Source organism: Dipodomys ordii, unplaced genomic scaffold, assembly GCF_000151885.1.
Source record: "Dipodomys ordii isolate 6190 unplaced genomic scaffold, Dord_2.0 Scaffold2, whole genome shotgun sequence".
Taxonomy (NCBI): domain Eukaryota; kingdom Metazoa; phylum Chordata; class Mammalia; order Rodentia; family Heteromyidae; genus Dipodomys; species Dipodomys ordii.
Genome location: NW_012267218.1, coordinates 7,486,325 through 7,510,094, shown reverse-complemented (window position 1 = coordinate 7,510,094; position 23,770 = coordinate 7,486,325). Strand labels below are relative to the sequence as shown.

At 54.0% G+C, this 23,770-nt stretch overlaps 1 protein-coding gene across 1 annotated transcript in view; it reads right to left on the bottom strand.

Annotated features, from left to right (window-relative positions):
- Nucleotides 1-23,770, bottom strand: part of Syne3 (spectrin repeat containing, nuclear envelope family member 3) — a 68,775-nt gene that overhangs the window by 12,194 nt on the left and 32,811 nt on the right. The window contains exons 4-15 of the mRNA XM_013017496.1: nucleotides 22,891-23,200; nucleotides 14,761-14,922; nucleotides 13,236-13,583; nucleotides 11,450-11,583; nucleotides 9,512-9,686; nucleotides 8,374-8,556; nucleotides 6,650-6,793; nucleotides 4,584-4,718; nucleotides 2,849-3,004; nucleotides 2,552-2,724; nucleotides 2,048-2,171; nucleotides 1,164-1,325 (exon numbers count right to left, since the gene is read on the bottom strand). Of these exons, the coding sequence (XP_012872950.1) occupies nucleotides 1,164-1,325; nucleotides 2,048-2,171; nucleotides 2,552-2,724; nucleotides 2,849-3,004; nucleotides 4,584-4,718; nucleotides 6,650-6,793; nucleotides 8,374-8,556; nucleotides 9,512-9,686; nucleotides 11,450-11,583; nucleotides 13,236-13,583; nucleotides 14,761-14,922; nucleotides 22,891-23,200 (2,206 nt within the window). The remainder of the gene's footprint in view (nucleotides 1-1,163; nucleotides 1,326-2,047; nucleotides 2,172-2,551; nucleotides 2,725-2,848; nucleotides 3,005-4,583; nucleotides 4,719-6,649; nucleotides 6,794-8,373; nucleotides 8,557-9,511; nucleotides 9,687-11,449; nucleotides 11,584-13,235; nucleotides 13,584-14,760; nucleotides 14,923-22,890; nucleotides 23,201-23,770) is intronic.

Sequence of the window (23,770 nt, the reverse complement as noted above, 5' to 3'; positions counted from 1 at the left end):
GGGCGCCAATGGCTCACGCCTGTAATCCTAGCCACTCAGGAGGCTGAGATCTGAGGATCGGGGTTCAAAGCCAGCCCAGGCAGGAAAGACCCTTATCTCCAATAAACCACTCAGAAAACCAGAAGTGGTGCCATGGTTTAAGTGGTAGAGCACTAGCCTTGAGCTGAACAACTGAGGGACAGTGTCCAGGCCCAGAGTTCAAGTCCCACTACTGACAAAAAAAATAAAAAATATAGGGGCTGGGAAGGTGGCTCAGTGGTAGAGCGCTTGCCTTGCATGCCTGAGGCCCTGGGTTCGATTCCTCAGCACCACATAAGCAAAAAGAAAAAAGCTGGAAGTGGCGCTGTGGTTCAAGTGGTAGAGCGCTAGCCTTGAGCTGAAGAGCTGAGGGACAGCGCCCAGGCCCCACAACCGGACCCCCCAAAAAATAAATAAAAAATAAAAAACATAATTATAAAGCAAGCTGGGCATTGGTGGCTCATGTCTGTCATGCCAGCTGTACAGGTGGCTGAGGTCTGAGGATAGACCACATTTTGCCTTCAATTAACCAGCAAAAAACCCAGAAGTGAAGATATGGCTCAAGTGGTAGACTGAAAAAAGCTAAGCAAGACTGAAATCATGAGTTCAAGTCCCAGTACTAACACACACACACACACACACACACACACACAAATAGAGTTTTCTAAAAATACCCTGGACAAAAGATGTAGGAGTTTGAATCATTCTCCAGCAGGATAAATAAATAAATTTCAATCTCTACCACAGTATACTTTTATAAAACCAAAGAGTAGGCCAGGAGGTCCAGGGCCTTGTTAAAGAGCCATCTTAGATGACAAAACAGAGCTCTAAGCCCATCCTGAGCACTGTACTCAGTGTGTAACACTGATTAACCACCAAAAAGACCTGAGTGGAGCCACGGTTTAAGTGATAGAGCACTAGCCTTGAGTGAAAAAGCTTAGGGACAGTACCCAAGTCCTGAGTGCAAGCCCCAGTACTGGCATACACACGCACACACCAAAAAAATTTAAGATCTGCTATTTTCCACTAGCGAGAGTAGCTCACTGGTGTATCTGCTCGTGGGTGTATCTGCTTCTGGGTGCTCACTGGTATGTCTGCTCCTTTGTTCGGAAGATTCCACAGACCCCCACGGACAAGGAACCAACCTGAAGTTTTGTCTCTCTGGCCCTCACATCCTGGGCTGTGGTGGTTTTCATCGCGATAATTCGGATCAGCTTGGAATTTTCCGTCTGCAGCCACTGCTCGAAGTTCCCAAACAGCCTGGAGAAATCTTCACAGCCGCCCTCCCTTGCCTCCTGCAGGCCCGCCTGAGGAAGTCACATGACCAGGGGGCAGAGGTGAGAAAGGCCCTCTGGGGATTCCACAGAGGGGCAGGTAAGGACTGGGTGCTGAAGGGTGGGGAGAGGCTGGCCAGTCCTGCGGGTTGGCAAGGTTGTAGACTACATACTACATGGGGAGATGAGGGAATGACCCAGAGCGTGAGTAATTGACATTCTCAGACTGGCTTTTGAACTCCTGGGCTCAAGTGATCCTCCTGTCTTAGCTTCCCAAGGGCTGAGATTACAGACATATGCAATCACACCTGGCCTGACAGATTGTTTCTGAGCAACAAGCAATACAATTCTGTTCAGCATGGCTCAGGTTTTTCTTTCTTTCTTTTCTGGTCCTGGAGCTTGAACTCTGGGCCTAGAGGCTATAACCCAAGCTGCTTTTACGCTTCAGGATAGTGCTCTAGCACTTGAGCCACAGCTCCACTTCCAGCTTTTTCCCAGTAATTTATTGGAGATAAGAGTCTCATGGGCTTTGCTGCCTGGGCTGGCTTTGACCAATGATCCTCAGATCTCAGCCTCCTGAGTAGCCAGTGTGACAGGCGTGAGCTGCCGGCACCCAGCTTATGGCTCCATTTTGGGGTTTTTCTGTTTGATGCCATGTAGTAAATATTTTTCAGTGGGAGGGTCTCTGAGTCCCCTCTGTGACACACAGCAAAAGCAGCCACCTCCTGCCCGCCCCCCACATCCGCCAGACTCACCCCACGCCGCCGCCTGGGAATAGCATCCCCGGGGTTGACGAGGAAGCCAGACTTAGGGATGTTGTTGGTGAAAACCAGCTTCCTGTCCGAATCCACTGGGGTCATCCGCAGCTGCCATTTCCTCCTGAGGCCAGAAGACAGGGAGGGGGCATGGTCCATCAGCTCTGGGGTCCCATGGTTCTGCTGCTGACCGCAACCTCGAAGTCATCTCTGAGGGGTGGCAGGGTGCTGCGGGGCCCATTCTCACCCTGTTCCCAACTTCCACCCACATCACCCCCTCCCCCCAGGTCCACGCACAACCCCAGAGATGGAGAGAAGAAAACTGAGGCCGGAGCCAGACAGGATGAAGGGATAGAGCCCTGCCCTGCTTCTCATGGCCTGATCAGAGTCGCCAACTGGGCCCAAGTGTGCAGACAACGACCTCCACCCGGCCCCGGCGCCAGGCCTGGTACAGAGGCTGTCCAGCACCGGCTCCCAGACAGCAGGGTGGGGGGCACCTCTCACCTCAGTGCTGCCTCCTCCAGCTGCCTCAGGGCCTGCCAGGACTCCTCCAGCTCCCGGAGCTCCTCCCGGACCGCAGCCGCGCCCTCTGGAGAAGACTTCTCCATCACCAGCTGGCCCATGGCCTCCATCAGCGGCAACTGGGCCTCCTTGCCCGGGAGCTCCGCCAGCAGCCTCTGAGGGACACAGGGACACAGACAGTGAGGCCCCAGGAGTAGAGAGGGCTCTGCCTCCACATGTGGGAGCATCGGTGGTAGAGGCTTGGGAGGAGGCCGGTAAGACAATGAATAGCCAGCTCACCTCCACCTCTTGGGGCTCGGTCTCCCCGGAGCCTGCCTCTGTCCGGTATGACGCCAACATCTGTGTGACCATGGCGATCCACTGTCGTAGCTCCAGCAGCCGGTGGCTCCAGGTACAGTGCTCCCTCACGCTCTGCCCACACCTGTCCACCAGGTCCTGCGGCACAGCCCAGAGGGCCAGGGTGCCCTGAGTGTGGGTGGAGGCAGGGACCCGGGCACTGCCTAACCCCTGCAGGACTCTCAGGCTTCCCCCAACTCCTAACGCCATCAGGAACAGCACAGGGCTGGGCCTCCCCTCTGCCCAGGCCAACTCCGGTGAAAACCGTGTTTCTATGGGATGGGGGCGTGCCCAGCTCCCATCCACCCCGGCACGCCAGCCCTTTGCAAAACCACTGGGAAGCATCAGGTAAAATGGAATTGGGTATGGTGGTTCGTGCCTGTAATCTTAGCTATGCAAGAAGCTGAGGTCAAGAGGCTCATGGTTTAAGACCAGCTTGGGCAGAAAATAAGATCTTATTCAGAAATAAAAAAAGAAGGCAAAAGGACTAGAGGTATGGCTCAACTGGGAAAGTGACTGCCGTGCCCAGCGCAAGGCCCTGAGCTGAGCCCAAGTAGAGCCACACAAACACAGGGGTGCCTCCTGACCCAGCCAGCCTGCTCCTGATATGGATAAGCACATTCCCCACGGCGGAATGCTCTAAAACAACAAGCGTCACATGCAAAGCCCACAACCGATGCCAGCTAGGTTTCAAATCTGAGGCTAGAGCTGCCCCTGAGGGTCAGGCGTGGTCCCAGGAGGGCATAAAGGACGCTGGCGTTACCCTGGCTTTTATCTGACTGCTGTGACTACTTGGGCCCAGTTGGTGACAGATCCGTGTAAGTTTTAAAAATCTGAGTCAGGCACCAAGTGGCTTGCTCCTGTAACTCTAGCTACTTGTGAGGCTGCGAATAGGAGGACCGCAGTTTGAGGGCTGCCCAGGCAGAAGCAGTCACAAGACCTCTTCTTAATCCCATGGCCTTGGGCCATGGAGAACACCTGTCATACCAGCTATGGGAGCCGAGCTGAGGGCTGGCCTTGTCGGTTCCAGGCCAACGAGCACAGAAACGTCAGTGAGACTCCATCGCCACAGAAGGAAGCTGGAGGCGGTGCACGAGTGGGTGAGGGACCCCTGACTCACACCGAGTTTTCTTCAGGAAAATGGACAGACCTAAGCCTCCGTCAGAGTCCCCGCGTGCCCAGCCTGGAGAAGCCCTGGGCTCCATTCACTGCACGAAGTGGAACGGAGCCGGTGAGAACGCCAGCGAGTGCTCAGGTGGCCACTAGAGGGTGCTGCCGACAAGGCTCTGCAGAACCTGGCCTACGGCAGCCTGGCTGTCGTGACCCAGGCAACCTCAGCTCTCTGCCCAGGCAGTGGCCCCAGTTCCCATGCAGAATCATAGCTGCGGGCTAACTGCCACCTACCCAACCCCGGAGAACACAGCCTTGCCTGCCTCGTTCAGGCTGTGTCTTATCCCCATGGTGCCTAGAGCAGTCCCCAGTGCTGGGTAGTCATCTGCTATCCGAATGGAAAAGGGAAGGAAGGAGTAAGAAAGAGAGGGAGGAGGGAGGGAGGGAAGGGAGGGGAGGGAAGGAAGGAAGGAAGGAAAGGAAGGAGGGAAGGCACAGACAGGCCCCAGGCATGTAGGCTTCCAGGGCCAGGACCCAGTGGCTTCTTGGCCCTTGGCTGTCCCCCTACCTCCAGGGCCCTCTGCAGGGTGTGGTGGTCAGAGCAAAGCTGGTCCAGCTGGTGCTGGTGGTTGGATTTCTCCTGAATGAGGGGCCTCACTGCCTCTATTTGGACTCCCAGCTCCATACTCTCTCCTTGCAGCGCCTGCAGGGAGACGGGAAAAGGTCAGCTGTTCATCTTGCTTCTGTCTCAGGGAGAGACTGAGGGGCTCTGAGTGAGAGTCCAGGGAGAAGGGGGAGGGGCTCTGAGTGATAGTCCAGGGAGAAGGGGGAGGGGCAGTGAGTGAGAGTCCAGGGAGAAGGGAGAGGGGCAGTGAGTGGGAGTCCAGGGAGAAGGGGGAGGGGCTCCGAGTGAGAGTCCAAGGAGAAGGGGGAGGGGCTCTGAGTGAGAGTCCAGGGAGAAGGGGGAGGGGCAGTGAGTGGGAGTCCAGGGAGGAAGGGGGAGAGGCAGTGAGTGATAGTCCAGGGAGAAGGGGGAGGGGCAGTGAGTGAGAGTCCAGGGAGAAGGGGGAGGGGCTCTGAGTGAGAGTCCAGGGAGAAGGGGGAGGGGCAGTGAGTGAGAGTCCAGGGAGAAGGGGGAGGGGCAGTGAGTGAGAGTCCAGGGAGAAGGGGGAGGGGCAGTGAGTGGGAGTCCAGGGAGAAGGGGGAGGGGCAGTGAGTGGGAGTCCAGGGAGAAGGAGGAGGGGCAGTGATAGTCCAGGGAGAAGGGGGAGGGGCAGTGATAGTCCAGGGAGAAGGAGGAGGGGCAGTGATAGTCCAGGGAGAAGGGGGAGGGGCAGTGAGTGGGAGTCCAGGGAGAAGGGGGAGGGGCTTCCAGGATGGCAGCTCCCCACAGCAGCAGCTACACCATAGGCTATTCTGATAGGCCCCCTCTCAGAGCAGATAAAAATTTAGATTTCAGACAAAAATATTCTGGAGGCATCATGAAAACAGTGTGGGCAAGGCCAGATGGTGTCCGCAGCGCAGACATCAGAACTTCACACCCTGACTGACCCTCACTCCCGATGAAGACTCACCGCTCCTTTGGTAGCATGGTGAGTGAATCCCAGAGGACACTCATTTTGTGTATGAGCCACAACGGAATTTTAAACTACAACCACCAAACTGGGTGCCAGTGGCTCACACAGTTAATCCTAGCTACTCAGGAGGCTGAGATCTGAGGATCGCAGTTTGAAGCCAGCCTTCACGGGCAGGAAAGCCCGTGAGATTCTCATCTCCAGTTAACCACCAACAAAAAGCCAGAAGTGGAGCTGTGGCTCAGGGACAGCACCCAGGCCCTGTGTTCAAGGTCAGGACCCCTCCCCCCTTATACAAATATACATACAAAAGACAATATGCACAACATGCATCACATACATCACATGCATTTGGAAAACCAGAAAGCACCTCATCCAGCCAACAGCAGTCAATGAGCAGGCTGTTTGCAGTACACATGGTTTATTCAATGGAAGGCTTCTAGACTCACTAGGAAGTTAGCAAGGAAAAAACAAAACAAAAATACAGAATTGGGAGGCAGGGTTAAGTGGTAGAATGCCAGCTCAGTAATTACGAGGCCCTCTGTTCAAATCCTAGTCCCAGAAGAAAAAAAAATTGCCAGGGGCAGGGGCTTATTCTTGTAAAGCTAGCTACTCGGGAGGCTGAGAGATAGAGGATTGCAGTTTGAAGCCAGCCTAGGCAGAAAAGTCCACAAGACCCCCATCTCCCATTAACCAGCTAAAAAAATCAGGCTGGAAGTGTGGCTCAAGTTGTAGAGCTCCAGCTGAGCAAGCAGGTTGCCCTGAGTTTAAGCTCCAGTCACGGGAAGAAAGAAAAAATAAAACAAGTATCAATGTTGGACTTTAGAACTCCAGAGTAAATAAAGGATCTGTTTCTCATTTTGCTCCATTCAATAGCCCTGTGGAGGCCAGGAAGCATCAGATAAATAAATAGACAAAAAGTCAGATCAAGTGAGATGGATCACTACCCTGGGCTCCAGCTCCCTGCTGCTCCCCGGTTCCCCTTGTGAGAAGGGAGGGCAGCTTCTGTGCACAACCAAGCCTCCACATGGGGGTGACCAGGGCCCACAAACCTCCTCACCTGCAACCGTGAATGCTGGGCCTGTTTTCCGGGGATGTCCCTCTGGAGCCCTTTCTCCGCCTCCATCCTGACTTGCAGGTCCAAGAGCTTCCTCTGCAGGGGTTCAAAAGCAGCCCCAAAGTCTTTGTGCTGGACAAGCAAACTCTGCAGAGGCAGAACCAGGCTGCTGCAAATTAAGTGCTTACCTCCTGGGTACCTACTCGTATGCGTAGACTTGCAATCCAGTTGCTCCCATGAGTACTGGCGTGGGAGTCTGTCCATGGGTCACAGCTCTCTCCCAGTGTCACACTTTGATCACACCATTTTAGAACAGGGGCTGGCAGCCTCCCCCCACCCCATCCTATTAGAGATCTCTTTGTACAAATAAAGTTTTATTAAAACAAAGATGCAGCCATTTGTTTCCACTGTGACAATTTGAATGACAGCTGAGCCAAGGGCCCTGCACACATAGATCCCCTCTACTCTTGCTTTTCACAGTCTGTGGGCCCTTGCTTAAGATCGACATCATGATGGGCCCTGGGAAATGCCTGCCCTGCTGTCTCTGCCACTGGCTTGTGTCTGTTCCATGGGGAGACCTCAGCTTCCTCTCCATGTCCCCCTAATCCTCCAGTTCCTGAAACCCAGCCTAGCTCTGCCAATGAGGGTCAGAGCCCGGGGTGAGATCGCAGCCTTGGAGTCAAACAAACAGCAGTATGTGCAGCCTGAGTCTTAGCCCTGCCATTTCTAGACCACAAGCCCCTCGTTTGAGTGCCTCTGAACCAAGACAAACCTCCTCATGGTGTCCCTGGAGTCAGATAGATCACAGGTGTGAAGCTCTTGGCAAGTGCCTGACCTGCACCCAGCGTCCCAGAGATTGTAATCATTATGGTCACCATAATCAGAGACCCAGCGGGCATTCATCATACAGAAGAGGCTGCTCGGGCTGGGAAGGTGGCTCCGTGGTGGAGCGCTTGCCTTGCATGCCTGAGGCCCTGGGTTTGATTCCTCAGCACCACATAAGCAAAAAGAAAAAAGCCGGAAGTGGCGCTGCAGCTCAAGTGGTAGAGTGCTAGCCTTGAGTTGAAGAGCTGAGGGACAGCGCCCAGGCCCAGAGTTCAGGCCCCACGACCGGACCCTCCCCCCCCAAAAAAAGAGGCTGCTCACAGAATTTCAAGCTATGTAGGCCAGTGCCAGTGGCTCACATCTGTAATCCCAGCTACTTAGAAGGCTAAGTTCTGAGGAACACAGTGCCAAGCCATCCCTGACAGAAAAGTACACAAGACTCTCATCTCCAGTGGACCAGCAAACATCCAGAAGTGGAACTGTGGATCAGGTGGGAGAGCACCAGCCTCAAATGGAAAAAGGGATCCTGCCAAGGCCCTGAGTTCAAGCCCCTGTACTGGCATCGAGAGAGAACAACAAAAAAAACAAAAACAACAAAAGCTCTATCTTTGTTTTAGTGTGACAAGAGTGTCTCTCCAGTAACACCCACATTCCTAGCATGTGGTTGTTTCATCTTCACAATTACTCTTTTTCTCCAAGCTTTCCTGTCTCTGAGGAAGATAGTTCAGTTAGATTGCAGTTGGGAGCTGGCCAGGGAGCCAGTTCAAGGGAGACCAGAATCCTTTTACACATAAAGGGCCTGAGATTGCGGGAGACAAAGAATCACCCCCAGGGTCACAGTGGCAAGGGGTAGAGCTGGGATTAGAACACCCACAGGGCATCCTGAGGGTCCATCCACTCACCTGCAGCTTGCTCCTTCTCTGCAGAAGGCGGTTGTGCAGCAGGTCCCTGTCCCTCACGGCCCCCGCCACCTGCTCCAGCAGTGCCTGCGCTCTCTCCTGGCCAAAGACGCTATCCAGCAGGTCTGCCTTCAGCGGCAGTGCGGCCAGCTGCTCCTTCAGACGAGAGCTTTCCACCAGGGCTGCCTAGGGAACCCAAGCCACCTGTGAGCCACAAAGCACACCTGCGCTGGTGCATAGGAGGCCGGGGAACAGTAAGCCTGAATGGGAAGACACTGCCTCGAGGAAGACCCTGCATTGGTTCTTCTCTTCGCCCCGCCCCAATCCATCACTTTGGCCACGCCCACGATGCAATTCTGCCTCCTCCTTGTCTCAGAAATCCCCCCCCCCCAATCCCACCTCCTCTGGCTGCCATTCCACACTCAGCTCCTGTGGGGATACCGCAGGACTGCCTTCCCCACGGTGGCCCACACCATGCTCAGCAAGGTGGGCCTCCAAGGGAGATCTCCATCACTGACAGGGTCTCTGGGGCCCTGCTGGCACCCTCTGGGAGACACAGACTTTACTGCTTGAAGCCACCTGTAAACGCCTTAGGGTTTAAGGGCAGCCTCAGAAAGGAAGGTGCCACAGCCGGGCACTGGCGGTTCACGCCTGTCATCCTAGCTACTCAGGAGGCTAAGATCTGAGGATCACGGTTCAAAGCCAGCCCAGGTAGGAAAGTCTGTGAGACTCTGATCTTAATAAAAACCACCAGAAAACTGGAAGTGGCGCTGTGGCTCAAGTGGTAGAGTGCTCATCTTGAGCTGAAGAGCTGAGGAACAGCGCCCAGGCCCAGAGTTCAAGCCCCTCAACCAACCAAAGAAAAGAAAAGAAAAAAGGAAGGTGCCAGGTGTGGCCTGCCATTAGGATTCATTCTGGATGATCTTTGAAGATCTGTCACAGAACTCAGAGGAAACTGGAGGTGTTTTCCCAGGCTGGCTCCTTCTGTCTCTCTGGGCAGACAGGCGCAGGAGGAGCCAGCCCTGAGGCCAACAGTCAGGGTGAAGGTACCGGCCTGGAAGAGAGGCTCACAGGCCACACGCCAGGCTGGCACCTCTCCAGACACATGAGTCAGCCGGCCTGCCCGGAGCAGGGTTAGTACCTCGATCTGGGGCAGGAAGGTGTGAATGGAGGGCAGGTCTGGCAGGCTGGCAGTGACGTCCAGGAGCCGCTGGGCCAGGGCCTCCCACAGCTGCAGTTCGTGCAGGGGGCGCTGGAAACGCTGCCATAGCTCTGCCCCCGTGGCATTGCGGAGCCGGGTGCTCAGGGTCTTCATGCTGCAAGGATCAGAGAGGGGCAAATGGAGAGGAGAATGTGTGGTTGGGGACCAGCATGGGTTCCCCGGAGCCCAGTGTGCACTTCTCTTTCCTACTTTTTGGACTACAGGCAGTAATTGCAGTGATGGGTATGGTAGGTAGATGGCAGAGACCTCTGAGCACTGATATGAAAAAGCACTGGGCAAATGCAGCAGCAGTGCTCACTGGACACTATGTTGAAAATGAACTGTATTGGCTGGGAAGGTGGCTCAGTGTAGGGGCTGGGAAGGTGGCTCAGTGGTAGAGTGCTCACGTAGCATGCATGAAGCCCTGGGTTCAATTCCTCAGTACCACACAAAGAGAAAAAGCTGGAGGTGGCGCTGTGGCTCAAGTGGTGGCCTTGAGCCAAAGAAGGACAGGCATAGTGTCCATGTCCTGAGTTCAAGCCCCAGAACTGGCAAGAAAAAAAAAGCATTGGGCATGGCTCAGGTCTTTCTGAGGTCAAACCTGCAGACTCTTTATTATTATTATTAATTATTTTGTGCTGGTATTGAGGATTGAACTTGGGACCTTCTGTTCTCACTTGGCTTTTTCACTCAAGGCTGGTGCTCTAACACATGAGCCACAGCTCTACTTCTGGCTTTTTGGTGGTTAATTAGAAATAAGAGTCTTTCAGATTTGTGTGCCCAGTGTAGCTTTGAACCATGATCCTCAGATCTCAGCCTTCTGAGTAGCTAGGATTACCAATGCAAGCTACTGGTACCCAGCTTAAACTTATAATTTTTAAAAAGATGAGTAAGCCAGGCACTGGTGGCTCATCCCTGTAATCCTAGCTACTCAGGAGGCTGAGATCTGAGGATCTCGGTTCAACCCCAGACCAGGCAGGAACGTCCATGAGACTCTTATCTCCAATTACCCACCAGCAAAACCTGAAGTGGTACTGTGGCTCAAGTGGTAGAGCGCTCATCTTGAGCTGAAGAGCTGAGGGAGAGTGCTCAGGCCCAGAGTTCAAGCTCCACAACCCACAAAATAAATAAATAAAAAGATGAGTAAACAACAGAAAGGTAGGTCTAATACCCAAAGCTACTCTGCCCCCTCGGGCCTTTGCCAATCTAGAATCTACAGGACAGAGCAAAGCTATGCCCCCTCCATCTACCCCTCTACTGCTTTGCGCTCAGGAAGTCCAGCCCCTTACCCACACTGCCTCAGCATCCCACAGGGGATGCAGGCCCTGTCCCAACTTTACAGATGTGGGCCTAGCACAGCTGTGAATGGAAGCCTCCATTATTCGGAAAGAACCCCGTAGCAGGCAGAGGTATGCGACACACCGAGGCTGCAGGCACCTGAAGCTGTGTGTTCAGGACATCCTGAATTCACACAGCAGGTACACATTCCCACGGGGGAAGCCTTTATCCTACAGTCTTTGCTGGGCAAGGAAGCTGGGCAACTGGGCCTGGGGGCCCAGGGGTCAGGTCAAGGCTGGGCTGGCATGCACACCAGCCACCCCCACAGATCCATGCACACAGGCTCTGATGGTTTGGTTTTGGTGTAGTCACTGGCAAAGAATGGCTTTTATCAGTGATCTCTCTCCCTTCTGGCCATCACACACTAAACCTCACGCTGAAGTGGCACAGGGGGACCCAACAGAAATGGAATGAGCTGCCTCGAAAGGAAATCACGCTCGACATGGCCTAGGACAACCTCAGTCAGCGAGCAGGGCCACCTCCTGGAGAGAGGCCAGCAGTGTGGGGCATGCCCCTACCCCGGCCTCGGCCCCCACGTACCTCTGATACTCCTGGATGGCAGCCACCACATGATCAGAGAAGGACTGCAGGTCAGGGAAGGCGAGCAGCTCCTTCAGCTGGACCTGTAGCCGGTCCACGCGAGGCTCCTCCAAGGCCAGCGCTGCCCTTGTGGCCTGTAGGACAGGACAGCACCATGGGGGGAGGGAATGTGAGAAGGGGGCTGAGCATGGGCCAGGGAGTGTGGCCCACCAGTTTCTCCACACTGGTTACCAAGGGCAGGAACCAGAGGCTCCACGATCGAGTTCAGTCCCTGTTCCCCACCTAGAGCGTGGCTTCCCTGCCTCCCTTAAGTCTTGAGCCACACCTCCACTTCCGGCTTTTTTGCTGGTCCACAGATTCTCACAGAGTCTCACAGATTTGTCTACCTGAGCTGACTTCAAACCACCAGCCTCAAGACTCAGCTTCCTGAGTAGCTAAGATGACAAGCATGAGCCACCGGTGCTGACTTGATCAGTGACTTTTAAGCAGAGGCTGAGTACTTGGGAGTCTGATCATGGGGGTTCAATGACCATTACCCCTTCTGTGCATATGAGGTGGGGGGGGGTCCAAAGCTGTCCCATAGCAAGGGGAAGGGGCAGCAGGTCCTGGGTGGAAAGATGGTGCTGTAGGGTGACCTGGTTCACAAGGAGGCTGGATAAGAGACCACAGAGGGCTGGGAATGTGGCTGAGTGGTAGAGTGCTTGCCTAGCATGCATGAAGCCCCGGGTTCGATTCCTCAGTACCATAAATAGAAAAGCTGGAAGTGGTGCTGTGGCTCAAGTGGTAGAGTGCTAGTCTTGAGCACAGAGAAGCTCAGGGATAGTGCCCAGGCCCAGAGTTCAAGCCCCAGGACTGGGGAGAGGGAGAGAGAGGGAGAGAGAGGGAGAGAGAGGGAGAGAGAGGGAGAGAGAGGGAGAGAGAAAGAGAGACCACAGAGCAAGCACTTACACACGCACTCTCTCAACACATAGATACTGTGCATACAGGTGAAGATTCAAAGGAAGAGAGGAAATTCAAGAGTGGTGGAGAGGAAAGATGGGATGATTTTTCTCTAAACCACTTCTTTCATGGAAATAACCAAAGGCGAGGAGTGGAGGAGGGGTGCTGATCCACGAGTCACCCCCTGAGTGTCCCCACAAAGACCCACATGCTGGTCTCAGCAGTAGCTGTTGGGAGGTCCATGAACTTTTGTCCCTAAGGGGACGTCCCTGGCTCTCTGGGGGTGGGGGTGGGGTTGAAGGAGCCCCTAGGGCTGAATGTCCCAGGGTTATTCTGCTTCCTGCCTCATGATAGGCCCAAGAAAATGCAAATCCCAGACCACAGCCTCCATGACCCTGAGCCAAAACCTTCAGTCTTTGTAAGTGAATTGTCTATAGTATTTCATGGCATTTCATAGTATTTCTAGTATTTCATAGTAGGTCATGGTAGATGACCTACCATGAATGTAGGTCATCTCTGGAGTGGACAGGATGGGGTGTCCTCTGATTGGGTGTCTGGGTCCAGGCCTCCCTGGGCCCCCCTCATCACAGGCATCCTTGGCTCAGCACCCCCACATGCATCTCTCTATGACACGTTCCTTCTGGCCCAACATTCCAAATCCCTTCCAAGGAAGTCTACCCCTCATCTCGCCACCGGCCAGGGACGGGCTCTGAGGCCCATGCCTGAAGTCCTGTGCTTCCTCTGGTCTTGCTCTTCTACCCACCGTGAACCTTGTCCCCTCATTGAAAAGTGTGGACAGGCCCCATCTTGACTGTTTTCCCCAAGGCAGGGGCCAACCGCTGCTTACCGAGCAGCGCCTCCAGTGAGCCACCAGCTGGTCCTCCGTGGCCCCGGGCGCCACGGGCTCCAGGCCCTGCTGGCCCAGCTGCTCAAGTCTCTGCCTGAACTCCCGGAGCTCGGCTTCCAGCTGCCGGATGCGCTGCTGGCAGGCGCCCTGGGACCGCAGCAGGCCCTGGAGCCGCCCATCCTCTTCCTGCCAGAGCACCCGCAGCTTCTCCAGAACCATCCGCATCTCCTCCAGTTCAGCCGTGAGTCTCTCCGCACCCAGGGGAGAGGTGTTCCCAATGATGGCCGGCACCCGCTCCTCCAGCCTCGCCAGAGCCTCTTCACCCCTGGGGAAATCCTTAGCGATGTCCTGCGGGGGCGAGGGGGGAGGGTAAGGAGGAGAGGGGACACCAGAGTGGGGGAGGGAGAAAAAGCAAATGTGAGCAGGGCACCTGTGGCTCACACCTGTCATCCTAGCTCTAACTCAGGAGGCTGATATCTGAGGATCATGGTTCAAAGCCAGCCTAAGCAGGAAAGTCTGTGAAACTCTTATCTCCAATAAACTACTCAGAAAAAGCTGGAAGTGGTACTGTGGCTCAAGTGGTAGAGCACTAGTCTTGAGCACAAAGAGGCTCAGGGACAGCACCCAGGCCCTGAGTTCAAGCCCCGGGACTGGCAAAAATAAATTAATTAAATTAAAAGGAAAAAGCAAATGTGTGTCGCACATTCCGGATCCAGAAGGCAGGCATAGGACTGGTTCCCAGATTCCTGAGCCCGGAAGCCTACCAGCTGCCCAAGGCTGGGCCACGGGCTGCGCCACACACGGGCTTCCTTTTCTCATCAAGCCATTTGATTAAGTCAAGAAGCAAGTCTTCTGTTGTCTTCAGCATTTCCTAGCATTTCTTCTTTTTCTTCCTTTATATTTTTGTGCCAGTACTGAGGCTTAAACGCAGGGCCTCACACTCTTGCTTGTTTTTTTTTTTTTTGTTCAAGGTTGGCACTCAACCGCTTGAGCCCATACCTCTAACTTCCGGCTTTTTGATGGTTCATTGGAAAAAGAGTTTCGTAGACTTTTCTGCCTGGGCTGGCTTCTAAGCCAGGATCCTCAGATCTCAGCCTTCTGTGTAGCTATATTGCCAGTGTGAGCCACCAATCCCTGGCCTCCTGGCAGTTTAAAATTTTTCTTTTAAACAAACAGGCTTAGAGCCATTGGCAATCAACACTTAAATAGAAACTAGGGCTAGGTATCTCACACCTATAATCCTAGCTACTTATTAGGCTGAGGATTATGGTTCAAAGCCAGCCCAGGTAAAAAAGCCCATGAGACTCTCATCTCCAATGAACCACCAAAAAAAGCCACAAGTGGAGCTGTGGCTCAAGTGGCAGAGTTCTAATCTTGAGGACAAAAGCTCAGAGACAGCACCCTGGCCCTAAATTCAAGCCCCAGGACTGGCACAAAAACTGACTGACTGAAGGAAGGAACTTGAGCCTGGGCGCTGCAGGCTTCGGGCAATGCTGGGGCTCTGGTTAGGCCTGGAAGGACTAACCTGCAGGGCAGCCAGGCGGAGCTCTGTGGTCAGCTGGGAGTTCCGTCCCAGGCAGCTGTGAACCTTCTCCACCACTGCCTTCAGCCACAGCTGGAACTCGTCCACACTGGCCTGGTACTGCTCGTGCTCCTGGGCAATGCTGGCCAGTAAGTCCACCCGCTCCTAAGGGCAAGGGACAACTGCCATGAGCCTTCAGAGCCAGCGGTGCCAGCCTGCTACATCTGTGTGGATGGGGGGGGGGGTTAAACAGCCCACATTCAGTCCTGGCAGTAGAAACTGAGAGGTGCTCTTTATCCCAAGTAGCACCACGTCAGGAGATGGGTTTGAAGGCCCAGATGCTGACCCTGGCACCTGCCTTCACTACAGCTGGCGTTTTTTCTCGTGTCCGAGTCGCACCCGAATGGGGTGTGAATACAACTACAATGACAACACTGCCCGGAGCACCGGCCTGCAGAGTCTTCACCATGGTAGATTTTCCACACATAACTCCTTGAATCTCCTGACCATCTATGGTAGCTTCCCATTAGGATCCTGGCTTAGCGACACCCAGCCTCCTAGAGGTGATGTGACTGGCCCAAGGCTGCTGAACCAGCACAGGCTGAAATGCAAGGCAGATGCATAGGTGCCTCTCGCTCCGTCCACAGCAGCGGCTGCAGGGTAAGCCACAATTGGCAGGCCATTCCATGAACATGGCGATGCTCCCTGCATAGCGGGAGTCTTCGCCATTCCCAACCAGTCCCACTGTGGGCCAAACCACCCAGGTTGGTGTCTCAAGGGTAGAGGGCATCTGAGGGAAAGACTGTTCCTGCTGTAAGCCTCAGTCACTGTTCCTAGAGATTAATTCACAAACCACCCATGCCAGCGCTGTCTCCCTAGAGCCCTACAACTATGGCTCCCCCTGGCACCAAGCCCAAGCGAAAACCTTGAATCTTAGTGTTCAAAACCTCACAGGGTGGATTGGAAATGAGGCTTAGTGGTAGAGTGTTTGCCTAGCATGCATGAAACCCTGGGTTCGATTCCTCAGTACCACATACACCGAAAAAGCCAGAAGTGGCACTGTGACTCAAGTGGTAGAGTGCCAACCTTGAGCAAAAATGCTCAGGGACAGTGAGTTCAAGCTAGCACTGGCACAAAAACAATCAAATAACAGGGAGAGAAAAACTGGGAGAGAGCAAGGGAAAGGATGACATTGTTTCCCCTGAAAAAATGTACTCTTTATCTGACTTATGTTACTGTAACCCCTGTATACATCACCATTATAATAACAATAAAAAATCTTTTTAAAAAATCAAACAAAAAACAGGGTCAGGTGGCTCATACCTATAATCCCAGCTACTCCAGAGACTGAGATAACCGAAGTCAATGGCCAGTCTGGGCCCTATGAATCTGTTTCCCAGAAACTTTAAAGAAAAGTTGTTCTCGGCAGGTATTTTGCCACAGCAATGGAAGTCGAGTTCGGAGGGGGTTTGTGCTGCGGGAAGCCAGAGGGAGGGAGGGGCCTCGGTGGACAAGTACTTCCACGTGGCTGATGTGGACTGCTACCTCACACTTACAATCCCACAGTCTCTGCCCTGCAGGACGCAGGTCCTGGAACGCTGGCCCCACCCACAGGGCTGAGATTCACACAGCAGATGTGAGTCCCTGGGCAAGAGTAGATGCAGTCACTGCTCAGGCTGGGGCTTTGCAGACCACGCCCCACGAGGGCCACAGGGGGATGCTTGGCTCCTCCACGTTCAGACTCTGCAGCAGCCGTTTCCAGAGGGCGCTGCGTGCACCGCAGCTGGCACATTAGGCTCTGTGGATACTGCGCACAGGATGGCCCTGCTCCGTCACCCTTCCCTGGGGACTCTTGGACTTCATGTCACTTTGACATGAGACATGTATTATTCAGCTCGCAGTTTTTGTCCCCTGGCCCCCATTCAGACATGAACTTGACACATGAGCCCTAATGTGCTTTTTACCAAGTTCAGAAAGCTGAGATCTGAGGATCAAGGCCCAAAGCCAGCCCAGAGACTCATCTCTTAACTAGCCAGCAAAAAGCCAGAAGCAGAGGAGTAGCTCAAGTGTTAGAGCACCAGCTGTGAACAGAAAAACTCAAGCAAGAATGCAAGGCCCTGAGTTCAAACCTTAGTGCTGGCATGCACACACACGTGTGTATGCACATGTGCACACATATACACATACCTACATACACACATACACACAAGTTCTCTGGAATATAAAGCAGACAGATAAATGATCTTAAAACTTTTCCTAGCTACTTATATATGCTGCCTCTCTTCAAAATCTAACAACAGTCAGGGCTAGGAAGGTAGCTCAGTGGTAGAGTGCTTGCCTTGCATGCATGAGGCTCTGGGTTCAATTTCTCAGCACCACATCAGCAGAAAAAAGCCGGAAGTGGCGCTGTGGCTCAAGTGGTAGAGTGCTAGCCTCAAGCTGAAGAGCTGAGGGACAGCGCCCAGGCCCAGAGTTCAGCTCCCACAGCTGGGGAAAAAAAAAAATCTAATAGTAACTCACTTAAACCTCTGCAGCAGCAACAGCAAGTGGGAGAGGAGCTCTCCACCTGACAAGTGGAAGCAAAGAATTAGACCAGGCCCTTCCAGGAAGTGCTCAGAAGTCTCTCTGCAGTACTGCTTACAGCAGAAGAGGACCCCTGATTGGGGCGATGCCTTTGCATCTCTGCCCTGTGGTCCTCAAATCCATGTTCTAGCCCCTCCCATTCCTGCAGCGCCCTCCCCCCCCCCTTCGATCCTGAGGGTCAACCTCCAACAGAACCCTGGGAAACCATGCCCTGCCCCGCCCCATCCCTGGACGGGCTGTGTGGAGCATGTTGGGTTAGGAGAGGCCTGTGGAGACTGTGTGTGCGTGTGAATGATGAGGTGCTGCCACCCAGGGCAGCAGAGAGTAAACAAACTGTCCGTGATCGGAAGCAGGCGCTTGTGAGGACTGGCGGCGGGCAGCCATCCACAAGAGATGTGTGCCAGGCACGGCCAACAGCGAGTGCAGTCCCAGGAGAGGGTGACAGCGATGACGGATGGGAGAACGCCCCACCTTCTCATTAAACCAAACAATGAAGCCATCTGTAGTCCGAGCGCTTGTCAGAAATGTCACAACGCAAGCCATTAACAAGGGCAGCCTGGATTTATGTCCCTGCAAAGGATGCACCGACCATGGCGAGAAGCCAAACTCCCCTTCTCTCCGGGCTGGAGACCAGGACGCTGCTGTTAGCCTGGCGCTTTAGAAAACAGAAGCCGTGGGTTAAATATTAACCAGCTAGCAGGGCGCTGGAGGCTCACGCCGGTAATCCTGCTAACTACTCCTAACTACTCAGGAGGCTAAGATCTGAGGATCTCAGTTCAAAGCCAGCCAGGACAGAAAGTCCTTGTGGCTTTTATCCCCAATAAACTACTTAGAAAAAGCTGAAAGTGGTGCTGTGGCTCAAGTGGTAGAGTAGTAGGCTGTGAGTACAAAGAAGCTCAGGGAAAGCACCCAGATCCTGAGTTCAAGCCTCAGGATTAGCAAGGGAAGGGAAGGGAAGGGGAAAACTAGCAGACATTCCTGGTCCCAGCCTACCTGGGATGCTGGCCTTCCCCTTGTGATGATTTGCATGGCCATACTGCTTACTTCTAGGCTAGGCCTGGAACCCTGGCCAAGAATCATCCCTATCCCACCCCCTACCCCACCCTGCCAGGGTTGAGCACAAAGGAATGGGGTAAGGTCCCATCCACACCAATGCCAGGAGCTTTTGCTAATTCACATGCTGGATGTCTATGAAAACAGATTTTTCTAGATGGAACAGGGCCTGTTGGACATGACTGTTGGAAACAGGCTTGCATGTGTTAAAGATGTCAGCAAATACAGTGTGCTGAATGAACCTCCCTGCCTGGGGCAAGGTCTGGACCCCAGCAAGATTCCCAGCTGCCCACTCCAGGAATGCTTGGTCGCTGGGGTAGCTCTGCCAGGCCAGAGTCTTTCGTGCAAGGAGAGGTCTTCACCCAGGATGCAGGACAGGTGTCCAAGGGGAATCTGGGCCATAGACGATCTTTGGGGGGCCACTGAACGGGAACCACTGTTCCTGATGCCCGAGAGGAAGCCAGTGCTTTTCCTCCTCCAGGGTCGAAAGGCTGGCCGTGCCCAAGAGGTTGTTGTCTGGGGCTAAGTCACACTGCACCCACGAGGCCTTGGGCCTGTAGAAGCCCCATCTCTTGCCACATGGCACACAGTCCACCCTAGTCCAGCAGCTTCTCCACTTTCCCAAGGTCCCTGTGCATGCTGGGAATCTATCAGAGGCTCTGGCTCGGAAAAACGCACGCACACATCCTGTGAGAGACTTCAGAGTGGCTGAGGTCCCTCCGTCCCCTCCTCACCCCTGTGGCCAAAAACAGCCAAGTGAATTCACATCTAGATGCAGGCTCTGGATCAACCCACGTCCAACATTCCCCGCCCCCCCGCCCCGTTTCCACGTGGTGGCCCATGAGGCCGGGTGGAGGCCACTTCTGGGTGTCAGGCAGTTCAGGCAAGCAATGATCACCAAAGAGTGCTTCATTATCATTTCACCCTGAAACACTGAGCTCTGAACACCATAGAAATCACAAGAGCCAGCCTCTACCCCTCCACGCATGCCTCCTGACCGCCACCTTCCTCTGTTCCCTGCACCTGCTCCGGACTGTTAATTGGCACAGGCCCCTGTCTTCCATCAAGTCACCAGGGAGGGGCTGTGGGGCCTCTCCCAGGCCTGAGAGACAGGCCTAGAGAAACCTAGAGCTTCTGCAGCTGTGTGGGCTGGGACATCTCCTGCCGCGGGCCTGGGGTGGGGTGGGGTGGGGCAGATGGCTCCCATCCAGGGGTGAGCCTTCCTCCATTTGATAAATAGTTCCGAGCACCTGCCGTATGTCAAACACAGACAAATGCAGTTTCTATTTATTCTCATGGCTACTGGAGAGAACTTCTTCTATGTTGGAAACGCACGCGCAGAACTCCTCCACCCCCTGGAATCTGGCCATGGCAGGGTGAGACACCCCAAGGCCACACTGGGAGGAAGCAATGGAGCCTGGCTTCGAACCCAGTTTTTTCCTAATTCAGGACCAGAATCTTCTCCTGATGGATTCCTTTCTCTGTTGATTACACACCTGCTTTCCTGTAAGTTGCTGGGAACTCGGAATCCTCCAGTCCAGCCCAAGAGATAGGCCACCACAGGAAGGAAGGGAGAGCGGGTGGGTGCTGTTGGATTGCAACGTGCTCACAGCCCATTAAACCTGCACTGTGCCAGCCTCCTGGGAGTTAGGAGCTGGGCTGGGCCACGGGGCTGCAGTGGGAATGGACTGACTTCCACCCTGAAGAGAGGCAGCACCCTGGAGAGGCTGCCCTGCCGCTGTCTGCCACAGTATCAAAAGGAAGCCTGGAGCCAGGTGCCAGTGGCTCACATCTGTAATCCTGGCTACTCAGGAGGCTGAGATCCGAGGATCGAGGCTCAAAGCCATCCTGGGCAGTCGAATCTGAGGACAACTCTTAGCTCCAATTAACCAATAAAAAGCAGGAAGTGGCTCATGGTAAAGTGCTAGCCTTGAGTGAAAAAGCTCAACAAGAACCTGAGGCCAAGTTCAACCCCCAACCCCGTACTGGCACAAAAACAAACAAAACCAGTCACTTTCCAGCATGTTTCACCAAAGGCCTGATACATAGCCTGGCCGGGGGTTCAGGGTTCAAGCCTAAACAACTTGTTTGACTCAGGAAACAAAGGAACAGAAGCAATGAAGGTGACAAACATGAGCCCTGCTGAGGGCAGGGTGCACCATGGGCTACAAAGTCCTCCGAGGAGACACAGCCACCATCAGACAGACCCTGGAGCACCAGCTCCTCCACAGCTGGCAGAGGCTCTAATGCGTGTGCTTATAAAGACCACACATGCAGTCAGGATCCAGGAAGAATGCAAACATGAAGGCACAAAGAACGTTACTTTAAAACAAAAGGAGGGCTGGGAAGGTGGCTCAGTGGTAGAGTGCTTGCCTTGCATGCATGAGGCCCTGGGTTCGATTCCTCAGCACCACATAAGCAAAAAGAAAAAGGCCGGAAGTGGTGCTATGGCTCAAGTGGTAGAGTGCTAGCTTTGAGCTTTGAGCGACAGCGCCCAGGCCCAGAGTTCAGGCCCCACAACCAGACCCCCCCAAAAAAAAGGATAGGTCTGGGAATGTGGCCTAGTGGTAGAATGCTTGCCTAGCATGCATGAAGCCCCAAGTTCAATTCCTCAGTACCACAAACACAAAAAAGCCAAAGTGGCACTGTGGCTCAAGTGGTAGAGCAATTGCCTTGAGCAGAACAGCTCAGGGACAGCGCCCAGGTCCAGAGTTCAAGCCCCATGACTGACAAATAAAGATAGATAAATAAATAAATAAAACAAAAGGATAGGTACTCATAGGAAACAACCAAATACTGTTTCTACAAAAACAATAATTGAATCTACTAATTCAACAAACTGCTTCAGACTCGAGGCCAGGATGAGGTGAGGTATGAACACAGAGACTGTCAGAGGGCTGGGGCAGGGCCAAGTGAGGGCAGAGCAGGACAGGTTAGAGGGGCCAGAGGAGAGCCCAAGGGGAAGACGTGGGAAGTGAGGAGGAGGCAGGGAGAGCGGCAGAAGGCGTTCGGGAGGGAAGCTGCTGGGTGACAATGGACATCACAGTCCATGAGCGAGCAGTCAGCACCTGTGCAGGAAGTGTGTTAAGCCCGTAGCAACCCTCCATGTGAACAGTAGGAGGCTGTGTGGATGCACAGGTGGGTGGACGGTTAGCAAATAGGTAGGGAGGTGATGGGTTACACAAATGGGTTAGACAGGAAATGGTGAGCGGTGGGTGGGTGACGCAGTACACAGACAGAATGAATGAGCAGATGGGTGGGTAAACAAGTGGGTAAGATGATGGGCAGGTAAATGGATGGGCGGGTAGGTGGTTAAGTGGCTGAATAGCTAAGTAAAAGAGAGATTGTTTTAGTGGGGAAGTAGATGAATAAGAAAACAGATGAGTAGAAAGGATAGATTCTCCTATAGAGGACTGAGTAGGCAAGTGGATGAGGGGAATGTTGGACAGGCTGATGGCTGGGAGGGTAGGTGGGAGGTGGAGAGTGAGTGGACAGGTAGATGGATGGTGGGGGGGTAGATGGATAGATGGATGATTGACAGGTAGATGAATGGATTTATGGGTAGTCAGTAGATAGAAGGGTAAGTGGACAGAGAGACAGTAGATAATAAAGTGGGTGAGTGGTGAATGGGTGATAAGTAGATGGATGGATGATAAGTAGGTAGGTAGGTAGATGTGTGACAGGTACGGATGGATGCATGCATGGATGGATGGGTAGATGGATGGATGAATGGATGAATGGATGCATGGATGGATAGGTAGATGGATGGATGATAAGTAGGTAGGTAGGTAGATGTGTGACAGGTACGGATGGATGCATGCATGGATGGATGGATGGTAGGTAGGTAGATGTGTGACAGGTATAGATGGATGATGAATGGATGCGTGGATGGATAGGTAGGTAGATGGGTGGGTGGGTGGGTGGGTGGGTGGGTGGATGGATGGATGGATGGTAGGTAGGTAGATGTGTGATAGATATAGATAGATGGATGAATGGATGCATGGACGGCTACGTAGGTAGATGGATGAATGGGTAGATGCATGGATAGGTAGATGGATAGATGGATGGGTGGGTGGATGGGTAGATGGGTGGGTGGATGGGTAGATGGGTGGGTGGATGGGTGGGTGGATGGATGCATGGATGTAGGTAGGTAGATGTGTAACAGGGATGGATGCATGGATGGATGGCTAGGTAGATGGATAGATGCATGGGTAGATGCATGGATACATGGATGCATGGATGGGTAGGTAGATGGATAGATGGGTGGACAGGTGGGTGGATGGGTGGATGCATGGATAGGTAGATGGATGGATGGGTGGACGGATGGGTGGTAGACAGATGACAAGTAGACGAACGTGGTGGGTATGTGGGCAGTGAAGGGCTGAGTGGATGGGGTCACGATGCACAGCAGGCAGTGGTTTGGAGCCGGCACACGGTGGAGAGTTGGGCGAGGCAGGCAGCGGGTAGCTGGGTACAGACCCATCCTCCAGGCCTCACCTGGGCTCTGGCCTTCACGGCGTCGTAGTCGGCCTTCATCCTCTTCTGGGCCTCCCCGCCCACGCTGGGGTCCCCGATCCTGGTGAACAGCGAGGCTGCCTCCTCCAGCAGCCGGTCCAGCAGCACGGCCTGGTTGTCCACGTTGTGCAGCAGCACCTGGGCGTGGCTCAGCTGCCACTGCTTCTCCTTCAGGCCCAGCTGCAGCTCCGCCGGGGGCTCCAGGGCGACCGTCATCTTCTGGAACCAGTGGTAGAACTCGTCTCGGGCCAGCAGGTACTCGCTCCAGTGCAGCCACACCCACTCGATGCGGCTGTGGGCGCGGGGACAAAGCCATCAGGGAATCAGCCCCGCGGCTGACCACACTCCAGTGCCAGGGGCTGTGTGACAGGGGCAGGATGGTGCTCTCTCTCTGTACCAAGTGCCACTGGGTTCTAGACCCTTCCTGAGCTCTACAGGATGAGACCCTCTGCATCCTGTGTAAGCTCCCAGATGAGGCTGCTCCTCAGCTCACCCTATAATCCAGCAGCTCAGGCAGCCCCAAGCCACCAGGACTCAAATTCTAGCCCTGAATCCCCACAGCCGGTACACAGATTCCTCCAACCACTTCTGCCTAGTGTTAGAACTCTGTACTCAGTAGCCCCAGGCCCTTTGCACATGCTGCCTACAGAAGACTACCCCAGAACCAAGCCTACTAATACACAGAGCACAATGGTATTTGTGGGTTGGTTCGTGCCTGCCAGCTGGGGGCCGAAGATGGAGGGGGAGCATAAACTCGCAGGATAACTGCCTCGTCGCTTGCCTCAGTTTCCCCATGTACAACATGGACATGTCTTTCTCTCCGACCAACATCAAGCCATCCTGTTTAGAATTTCAGGCGAAA